This window comes from Phocoena sinus, chromosome 14 (genome assembly GCF_008692025.1).
Source record: "Phocoena sinus isolate mPhoSin1 chromosome 14, mPhoSin1.pri, whole genome shotgun sequence".
NCBI lineage: Eukaryota > Metazoa > Chordata > Mammalia > Artiodactyla > Phocoenidae > Phocoena > Phocoena sinus.
The window spans coordinates 83,309,168-83,319,666 of NC_045776.1; the positions used below are offsets into that span (position 1 = coordinate 83,309,168).

The 10,499-nt window shown below is 40.5% G+C and overlaps 1 protein-coding gene across 1 annotated transcript; it reads left to right on the forward strand.

Moving 5' to 3' along the window:
- Positions 1-753: 753 nt before the first annotated feature.
- TMED2 (transmembrane p24 trafficking protein 2) lies at positions 754-10,175 on the forward strand. The gene is made up of 4 exons (XM_032603292.1): positions 754-1,035; positions 2,485-2,677; positions 5,514-5,621; positions 8,646-10,175. The coding sequence occupies exons 1-4, from the start codon at positions 856-858 to the stop codon at positions 8,768-8,770; spliced, it is 606 nt and encodes a 201-aa protein (XP_032459183.1). The 5' UTR covers positions 754-855; the 3' UTR covers positions 8,771-10,175.
- The last annotated feature ends 324 nt before the right edge of the window (positions 10,176-10,499 follow it).

The following is a 10,499-nucleotide window of genomic DNA, read 5'->3' on the forward strand; positions in this document are numbered from 1 at the left end:
CATCTGAGTTGGGTTTTGAGGGATGAGTAGGAGTATGCCAGGAGGCAAAGACTGGGAAAAAATTGTCTTAGTAGCTGGCAAGAGCTAAAGGGGTGTGGGGTGTCAGCAAGACTTTGGGGAGGTGAGAGACTTCTAATTTTGGAGGATGTAGACAAGGTAAAGTTTTTTTGTTTTTTGTTTTTTTGTAGTTGTATTATATACATACAGTAAAATACGGAGCGTTACCGTTAAGTATACAGCTTCCTGAGTTTTAAAAAAAGCGTACGTAAACACTCATGTACCCATCATTTAGGTGGCGATATAAAACATTTCCAACATCGCAGTAGGTTTCTTCGTGCCCCTTCCCAGTCTATACCTGTCCCCATCCTTCCCCAGTCGGTTGTTGCGAGGTGAGGGGAGGCTAACATAAAATCTCAAGTCCTTGGCTTCAGCCCCATTCCTCCTTCCACTCCTATTGCTGCCTCCAAATCTTTCGCCGTCTTCATGGATAATCCTAAGAAGGTCGTGCATGGGGCGCAAGAGGTTTCTTGATACCACCGTTTTCTAGTGTGCTTCACGGAAACTTAGGCTGTACGCGAACGGGGAGAGGGATACGGACGATGGTTTCTGGTCCTTCGGAGCCACCGTCCAGGCTCGGGCCGCGCAGAGCCGTCTTGTCCCTCGGCGGCCGCCGTGCGTCCGTTACGTGGCAGCAACTGGCGCCCACCAATCCACGGCGCCCGCATCAGCCCCCTCGGGTGGCGCAGCCGGAAGGGGCGGAGCTGAGGTGGCGGCGGCTGAGACGACAGCGGTGGCAGCGGCGACGGCGGCTGTGGAGGCCGCTCTCCCGGTCCTGGCTTCGGCCCCAGCCCCACCATGGTGACGCTTGCTGAGCTGCTGGTGCTCCTGGCCGCCCTCCTGGCCACGGCCTCGGGCTACTTCGTCAGCATCGACGCGCATGCCGAGGAGTGCTTCTTCGAGCGGGTCACCTCGGGCACCAAAATGGGCCTCATCTTCGAGGTGGCCGAGGGCGGCTTCCTGGACATCGACGTGGAGGTGCGGGCGCGTTGCCCGCGGCCGAGGCGGGGTCGCGCGGCCGCTCGGGGGTTGTCGGCACCCGGGGCCCGCGGGGGGAGCGGGACACGGAGGCCGCTGTCCGAGTACTGGGAGGGGCCTGAGCCGCCACCCGGCGACCCCCTAACGGTCCCTTTCCCCGCGCCCGCCCGGATTCCGGGCTCCGCTTGGGATACGGAGCCGTTGCGTGGTTGCTTTGGATTCTCAGCTTGAACGGCGTGTTCCCCTTGGAATCTCTCGCCAAGCTTTGTCGACCAGATGCCGCGTGTCAGCTCCGGGCCCAGGAGGCTTTTCACAGTCGCGTTTAGCTGGTGGCAGGTCTCGATCCGGTCATCAGCTGCTTCCCTTCATAGTGCAAATTAAAGTTGGGACGTGGCATGGAAACTAATGAAAAAGTAAATCGGAAGCTATGGAGGAGTGCTAGGCAGACGTTCACGTTGTGTTTGCCTTTATTTTTTTTCACTCGAGTTAACTCGTTCTTACACAAACCTCCGGATACCTCGTTTAGCCATCTCATGAGTAGGAGAGTGGAGTTGGGTCATGCAGTTTAGAAGTGACTGCAGCGTAGTATCTGGAGAAAAGGGAAAATTATTTTAAGAAACGCAGTCCCTAAAATTTCTCCTGTGTCTATTTTTAAGTCCAGGGAATGACTCGCCTCTGACTTTCTTTTTAGGAAACCAGATGTAATTACTATTTAAATTCACCTGTTAGTATGATTAATTGGGTCTAAGGATTTTCCATCTGACAGTGACCATCAACTGAGTGGGACATAAATCGCACAAAACAAGTGAAGTCCAGAAATAAGGAGATGACGGAAGGAATGACTGTTAAAATTAGCTAAGATCTTAAGACGTCAACTATTTCAGTCTGCAAGTTTTACAGGTGGCACGGGCTTCATAAGAGGAACTGACTTGAGCAAGGCCTAACAGTGGGGTAACACACTGGGATGAGAACATGGGGCTCCCAATTTCCAACCTAGTCCTTTCCCTTAGGCCTTTAGGCATCTCAGATGAAGCAGATTCCTTTACCGGCAGATCAATCAGGAAAACCTAGACGTGTAGCTTGCTCAAAATTCTTGGTTTTAAAGAGGTTTCTTTTTTTCTGGTTTTGATATTAACAGCTACATATTTGCCTGTTTGTTGGTGGTGTTGGGCCACTTGAAGACAAGTGTAAGGTGTGTTTCTGAGGGGTTTACGTTTAAGTTGGACAAATAAGACAGATGTTGTCACACAGACAAATGTAGAGTTGAAAGGTGTTCAGAGAGCCTTGTTTCTTAAATGGGAGAACTGCAGCCCAAAGAGGTTACTGTCAGTAACTGAAGTGGAGCCAACGGCAGGTTACATTTTCTTAGAGAATGTTCTGTTGCCAACAGACATCACTTACGATTTTAAATCTTTTGAGCTATCTCACGCGTTTCTCTCCTGCTTCCAGATTACAGGGCCTGATAATAAAGGAATTTATAAAGGAGACCGGGAGTCCAGTGGGAAATACACATTTGCTGCTCACATGGATGGAACATATAAGTTTTGTTTTAGCAATAGGATGTCCACCATGACTCCAAAGATAGTGATGTTCACCATTGATATTGGGGAGGCCCCCAAAGGACAAGACATGGAAACAGAAGGTGAGATGAACATTCAGAAGATTGATAACACATTCTAAGAGTTAATATTAATTCTGTACATTTTATCCACCTGAGTGGAGTGTTTGATATCTTATTTAAGTTCTCTGACTGTATTTATGACCAAATTTTTGTGAAATATACTTTTTATTTATCGAAATCTCCTAATTAACAAAAAGAAGTTATTGGAGGTTCATGTTTATATTTTACTTCTTTACAGTTGCCATTTCAGGCAGCTTAGTCACTTACGCCCTTGTAAGCATGTAGGTTACATGTATCTTAGGTTGTTTGTTCTGTTAATTTGCTTATTCTGGTATATACATTTTTAGTTGCTCATTTGTATACATGACTAGTTTAGCTAAACTTTTTGTATGTGTGTGTTTATATCTTACACTTTTCTTCAGGTGGTGGAGATACCTGGGATGGTATGTGGATTGATTTTTGACAGCATCCTGTCTTTCTGCATATTTTTGTTGGCTACTGTCTAATTTCTGCTTTCCTTCTTTCTAACCTCAGTTTGTTAGCATGAGAGTGTTTTTTCTCTTAGTTAAAAAAAAAAAACCCTACAGCTAATTTAGAGTTTTAGAGTGGTTGTTAAAAAAAAAACCCTACAGCTAATTTAGAGTTTTAGAGTGGTTGTTTTTTGGTGGTTTTCTATTTGGTTACAGGAGATACAGGTTAGGTCATTTGAAACTTGGTTAGATGTGAAATGCAGTTCTAGGAGCCATGTCTAGATAAGGTGACAAAAGCTTTGTCAGACATATGTTGCAGTTGGATTAATGTTTATTCCTCAACTGACCAGCAGTGAACCCTAAATTGATTCTTCTGGATAAATTGCTTACCAGGAACCAGCATGTAAGGATTTTTTTTTTGGGCACAGTACATTTCAGCATTTTTGGAAACTAGTAGTAGTAGTAGTTTTAATAGTACTTCCTAGTATTAATGTGATAATCATTTGCCCTAGATAGTGAGCACTTAGTAGAGTACTTACATAAAGAAGGTGAACTGTTTTTAGGTGTTGAAATCTATAGAATTTAGAGAATCATACTACTAAGAAATTTCTGTGCTTGCTTTCCACGGTTGTTTGCAGTTCAGGACTTGGCTAATTCTCAAGGAGAATTAGGAGTTTTGAAGGGCTTTGACTGTGTTCATTTTCTGGAAATTAGTCCTTTCTAAATAGTCAGAAAATGTTGGCTGATGAATGTGAATACTCTTCTTAAATCTTTTAACACGATATTTAAAATTCTCACTTTTGCTTGTTTATATCAGTGAATGGCAGCTATAAAATCAAGCTTTCCTGTAAAGCAGTGGTTCTCAGGTTAGGATGATTTTTGCCCCCCAGGGGACATTCGGCAGTATCTGGAAACATTTTTGATTCTCATGGCTGGGTTGGTGGTTGTACAATGCATTGGACAGCTTCCCACCACAAAGAATTATGTGGTCCAGAATGTCCACAGTGCTCCTCCTGAGAAACCCTGCTCTAAAGGTTCTACCTAGTGCATGGGCTTCTCACATGAAGCTAGTGAGAGATCATTTGTGATTCCAGCCCAACTACCTTAAAATGGTAGAGGCTCTTGGTTTCTCTTAAGAAATGTAGGATTATCTGTGGCAATTTGGAATTCAAGATGAGGCCCAATCTTGGGCAGTCCTGAAGAAACCCCTCCGATGCAGTCTTCCCTTGTGGTATATTTTTTTCATACCTGTTTGTTCATTTTCATAATACAGCATTACGTAGAAGCATACACTTATGTTTCAGAACTGTTAGTTTACCTTGCTAAAGAGAATACCTGCTTTTAAACCTTGCGTGGCTGAGAGCTTGTTTCTTCACTTGCAGTGCCTGCTGTTTCCCACTTGTAGTGAAATTATTGCTTTGACTGTAATAGAAGAATGTTGAGTTGGTGTGGATTTTCCTCAGAACATCTTCATGTTTTTCTCTGCTCAGCTTCATAAAGATTAAAAGTCAGTTTTGATACTACTCCTAAATTAACATTAGAGTTATATGATTTTTTAAGAGTAGATTTTGATTTAGTTTAAATATCATTATTTATAGGATTATTATTAGGATTTTGTTTATTTTATGTTTTGTGGCACCTCCTCCCCACCACCCCCAGCCCCGCCAGTCTTTTTATTTTCTCCACTATGGTTAGCAGTGAGTTTAGTGAACTTAAGAATTCCTTGGAAGACATTTCTTAGGGTTGTAGTCCTTTAGTTAGTAAACGTTGTATAGTATGTTTCCTACTCTGAAAAGGGTTTCTCTACTGGGAATGAACTTGAAAAAATGCGTTGAGAATTAAATTGTCATCAGTGGTCCAAAATGATGTCTGAGCCATTTCTTAAAAATAGCTTCTTTTGGGGCTTTCCTGGTGGCACAGTGGTTAAGAATCTGCCTGCCGATGGAGGAGACACGGGTTTGAGCCCTGATCTGGGAAGATCCCACATGCCGTGGAGCAGTTAAGCCCGTGCGCCACAACTACTGAGCCTGTGCTGTAGAGCCCGTGAGCCACAACTACTGAGTCCGTGTGCCACGACTGCTGAGGCCTGCGCACCTAGAGCCCGTGCTCCGCAACAGGAGAGGCCACCACAATGAGAAGCCCGTGCACCGCAACGAAGAGTAGCCCCAGTTCGCCGCAACTAGAGAAACCCCGCACGCAGCAACAAAGACCCAACGCAGCCAAAAATAAAATAAAATAAATAAATTAAAAAAAAAAAATAGCTTCTTTTGTATGCCTTCTCTGGAGGAATTTTTTGGTTTTTTTTTTTTTTTTTTTACTGCTTTATAAGTGTTTTTCAGAAAGAGATTGCCAAGTATGTGCTAATCTGTTTTCAAATCCGTTTGTAGCTCACCAGAACAAGCTAGAAGAAATGATTAATGAGCTCGCAGTGGCGATGACAGCTGTAAAGCATGAACAGGAATACATGGAAGTTCGGGAGAGAATACACAGAGCAAGTAAGTTAATGATTTGACTGGGGGCCGTGAATTGGTGATGGTGTATTACCCAAGAGCTTGCTTGTATTTTCCTCATTTGGAAATTTTGCAAACATAAACATACTAAAATATTGACTTAAAAAAACATCTATGCAAAGATATTTTTTGAGTATACATGTTTCTTTGTAGAGCTTTGTACTAGACTAGTTTATTATTGGGACATTCATTCTGAACCAAACCTTAAGAGTTTAGAAAAATGTGTGGTAAGCTAGGGAGTAAGCTAATGGTTTTCGTAAAGCAGAAGGGAAAAACACTGAAAAATGGATATTGCTTTTTTTTTTTTTAATTTTTTATTTTCTATTGGAGTAGAGCCGATTAACAAAGTTGTGATAGTGTCAGGTGCACAGCAAAGCGACCCAGCCATACATACACATGTATCCATTCTCCCCCAGACTCCGCTCCCATCCAGGCTGCCACATAACATTGAACAGAATTCCCTGTGGTATTGCATTGGTTTTAAATCACACATCTGAAACTTTTGTGCCAGTGTGGTAAATGTTATATGCTGAGGCTTAGCTGTTTTTCTAAAACCTAATGTTTAGTTAAAATAGAAAGCATTAAACCATGAATAGAGGTACTCACCAGGTGAAGATCAGTTTGGGCTCCCAAGTTTGTAAACTGGGAATTGAGAATGTATTAGTCTTCAGAAACATTGATAATTGGAATCCTGTCTTAGGTTGCAAAAGCCTGTTTTAGCCCAGGATGTAACATTAATTATGTTGGTTTTGCATTTAAAATTAAGAGATACCATATTGACCCACAGACCAGATGACCATATTTTAGATCTAGGTCCACACCCATTCAGTATCTTCATCCTCCGGGTTGTCCTTGGGGATAGACCTCACTGGGAGCACTCGTCTGTAAATGCAAAGTGGCTTATGTCTGGAATCTTTGTTTTGAAGTTGGGGTAGGGAGTGGAGAGAAGAGCGACTCAAATAGATAAGAACAGGTTGAATTTCTTCAAGATGTGATTTCTGTTCTTCCCACCCTCTTACATCTATTCTTGCTGCTGATGGAAAGGCCCCTTTAAGACCTAGAGTGCAGACTTCACCTGTCGTTGGGAGAATAATGAGTAAATGTAACAGACTGGAGAAGTGCCTCTGTTCTCCCTTTTTTGGGATGGAATGGGGCCTGAGATGGACCAAGGCTTTTATGCATACTCTCTTGCCTCTTCCTCCATGATTCCTTCTCCTTGCCTGCACTCTTGATCTCCTCACCCTCTGGAATCCCTACCTTCTCTCCCTCACCTGTTGGTTATTTTGCTCCCAGGTGGGGGCCAGCCCATTCTGGGATGAGAAGGGCAGTGAACAAAGTGTGAGGACTCAGAGTTTTCACTGCTTTGTAGTTTAAGTAGTTCAGGCCAGGTGGCTTTAAGGAAATAGGAGGTTCTTGGGAACACAGCAGCCAGAGGAAGCACCAGTCTTCCAGTCTATGGGGACATCCAACCTTATTCTCTCGTCGTTAATTTGAATGGAGATACTCTTGTATTTGTTTCACAAACAAAATAGAATTTTAGACATTCAGGTTAATTTCACAAATCAAATAGTTCCCACAATGTTGTTTGTTATTTGTACATCTTCCTATAACACTGGCTTCTCAGAGATGGCTCTAATGAGACTTTTTTTTACACTACGGTATTGTAATAGCTCTGTGTTGCTTTTAAATCAGGCTAATGTGTGAATGGCATGAGAACAGCGTCTTATATACACACATTTTCCTAGATGGTTACTTTTCTATGTTAGTATGCTTCAGTGTGTTCTATTTAAGCTTAAAGATGCATTTTTCTATAAGTGAAGGGAGAGATAAATACTTCTTTTTATGTGGTTGCTTAATATTTTGAAGTGTTTACTCAGCCATCCCCTTTTAGACAAAAATTTTAAGATGCTAGTCATTCAGTTATGCTAGAAATTGGTTACTAAGTTTGCAGCAGAAATAAACTTCATGCCATGGAATTAGCACTAAAATGTAAGTGTTGGTGGTTTTTAGAGTTCTAGTTAATGTTCTTGGGCGTGTGTCTGTTTTTACTGTGGGAAAAAACCCACTTTTTTGAATAAGTACAAGTTATCTTTCTGGAAACATTTAATTGCTTTTCACTTCTTTTTGAGTGATCATCAGTCCAGTATTTATTGCAATTCTAGTTTATCTTTTAATAAATGGTATACATACATCTAAAAATAGGACAGTTTTTCATCTATATTACTGTATTGCTCATTATTATTGTTTTTAGTATTGGCCATTTGCAGAAAAATCAGAAACTACCCAGTACTTTTAAAAAGTTAAGGAATTTGATCAGGAAATTGAAAGAATGTGATATAAATTGAGTGGAATAAAATAATGTAGTCACGGCTGTTCCTTTGATGATCAAATTCTTAGCTTAAAAATGGGGTAAATCATGAGACTAGTTCAAGTTTGTCTAGTAGTAGCTGCCAGTACTGGTCCATGAAACTGAGAAACCTCACCATCTAGAGCAGATGCTAAGTACTGTACATAGTGCTCAGTAAATATTTATTGGATAAATGCTTGAAGAGAAAGACACTTAGAGTGACACATTTTGACTTGGTAGGTAGTGCTTTTTGGTTAACTCTGTGATCTTGAAATAATCTCTTGATTTTTTTTTAAGTCAATTTTCTGATTCAGCAAAAAGGATTGTAATGCAGGGACTTTCTAATGTGTTGGATTGGGTTTTAACCCTAGACTGTGACCTTAGGCAGGTCACTTGTCCTCTCTTTTCTCATGCATAATCAGGTTGGGCTTGACTGAACTCCATGAATCTTTACGGTCTCATCTAAATCTAAAGTTCTCTGCTTCTAAGTTCGTTAAGTTGCTTGGGGACAAAAGACAGAGGTATTTAGAGTACTGTGAGTGTTGTGTGAAGTATTACTCTCACATGGAGTTAAGGTTAGGGGATAATTTATGATGCCTATGCTGTTTTTTTTTTCTTTCTTTCTTTTTGTTAAATTTTGTTTGTTTGTTTGTCCTCAACAGTCAATGACAACACAAACAGCAGAGTGGTCCTTTGGTCCTTCTTTGAAGCTCTTGTTCTAGTTGCCATGACATTGGGACAGATCTACTACCTGAAGAGATTTTTTGAAGTCCGGAGGGTTGTTTAAAAAGCCTTTTCCTGATGATCTGAAACTCATAATTCACTGTTTACCAGACATTTTGGTCATAATAATGTCATTAGTTTCTATGTTTTTATTTTCTAAACTGTACATTCACAGCTTCTGTTTCTTTGTGATTAATAGATATTGGGGGGAAACACTTTTTTAGGAAAGTTATAGTGAAAATTTGACATGTGATTGGCATGATTTCATATTTCAGTTCTTTCTCCATATACAGGTCCTTCCAGAACTCAAACACTGTAAGTGGAATTAGGTGTATAGTCCTTATTATATCTTCTTTCCTTTAGTTTTCATAGTAAAATGCAGTTTGTTCAGGATAGTACTTTACTGATAGTACTTTACTAAAAATGACTGCATTCTTGGGATCCCTTATCCTGCAGTTGAAGTCATTAAAGGTTCATTTTGTTGTTGAGTCCTTATCAGAAACAACAATCTGAATCTTGACATTTTCTGTCCAGCCTAATGGCAGAGCTCTGTGACTAGAGGATGCTGCCAGGTTGGTACTTTTATACTTTGTCTGTCTTGTTTTTGCTTTAAAGATAAGACCTAAACCAACAACCTTTTTCCCCTTTAAAGTTTTACTTTGCTTAGAAGTCAATCACCTCCACTTAAAATTGTTGACACAAGCAGCTAATAACCATTTTTTGGTTTCTGCCTAACCTTGTAAGAAGTCTCTATTAAAGCCAGTTCTCTGGGTGTTGCAGAGAACGGTGGTTCTTTTTCTTTCTATGCTGGCACATCCACTTTCTCTACTCTTGGCACGGAGGAGGTATGCATTCACATAATTGGAAAAATCTGGATTTCTGAAGCCAAAGGGTTAAAAGCCTCTTGGATTTCTTTGCAGTGATATACAGCCACTATTTTATTTTTGATCAGTGGCATTTTGGCCACTGTTTAATTAGTGTACTGAGCATTCCTGTCAGTACTAGGGTGTTTGTTTTTCTTGGGTCTTTCTTTTTTTTGGCACATGTGAATTTTGTATAAAACGAAATGACTTTCTCTTGGCCTCTGATGATGGGTTTAAAATTAAAGGAGCATCTAGTTTTGGTGTGGGGATGATCCAGGATTATGTTGTGACTGATGTATATTGATTACTTGTACATTTGTTTTGGATCTTTGCAAGGGGAAAACTACAAGTAACGAGTTTTATATAATTAATTTAAATTTGTTACAGGTTTTCATGTTCAGGATATACAATTTTTCAACCTTGGGTGAAAATACTTGCAACAGTTTAAGGTGACTGTGTTTTACCTTAGGACAACTGTTGCATGCCAATTTGTGTGCGTGTGTGTGTGAAAACACTTCAAAATTGAGTTAAAAGATGTACATTTAAAATTGGTTGTGTATCTAATCTGCCCCAGGTCCAGTAAATAAACAATTCTTTTTAAAAACAGTCTTGGTATTCTGTGTTTTATATATGAACGATTAATTCACATTTGTTAAATACCAACTTGCTAATCATATTTGAAATGAGACATGTCATGTTTTCTGAGTAATGATGCCTGTTATAAATATGTTACTTTTTATGTCTGTAAACTTGAGGATAGTAAATAGGAACCCAATTTTAGGTTTCCCTGTGTGATTCCTTTGATGGGTTAGTGTTATTAACATCTTGAGTATTTTTTTCATTGGAAAAAAAGTTTGAGTTATTTTCACTCAACCACCTGGTTTGTGGATGTGGGAAATAACTTTAAAAGGGATCAAATGATTTGCCCAA

What these genes read in the sequence shown, in the direction of transcription:
- TMED2 (XM_032603292.1), top strand. Translation starts at nt 856, where the DNA reads ATGGTGACGCTTGCTGAGCTGCTGGTGCTCCTGGCCGCCCTCCTGGCC. An exon ending in TCCTGGACATCGACGTGGAG is followed by an intron (nt 1,036 to 2,484) that starts GTGCGGGCGCGT and finishes TCCTGCTTCCAG; the next exon opens with ATTACAGGGCCTGATAATAA. An exon ending in ACAAGACATGGAAACAGAAG is followed by an intron (nt 2,678 to 5,513) that starts GTGAGATGAACA and finishes ATCCGTTTGTAG; the next exon opens with CTCACCAGAACAAGCTAGAA.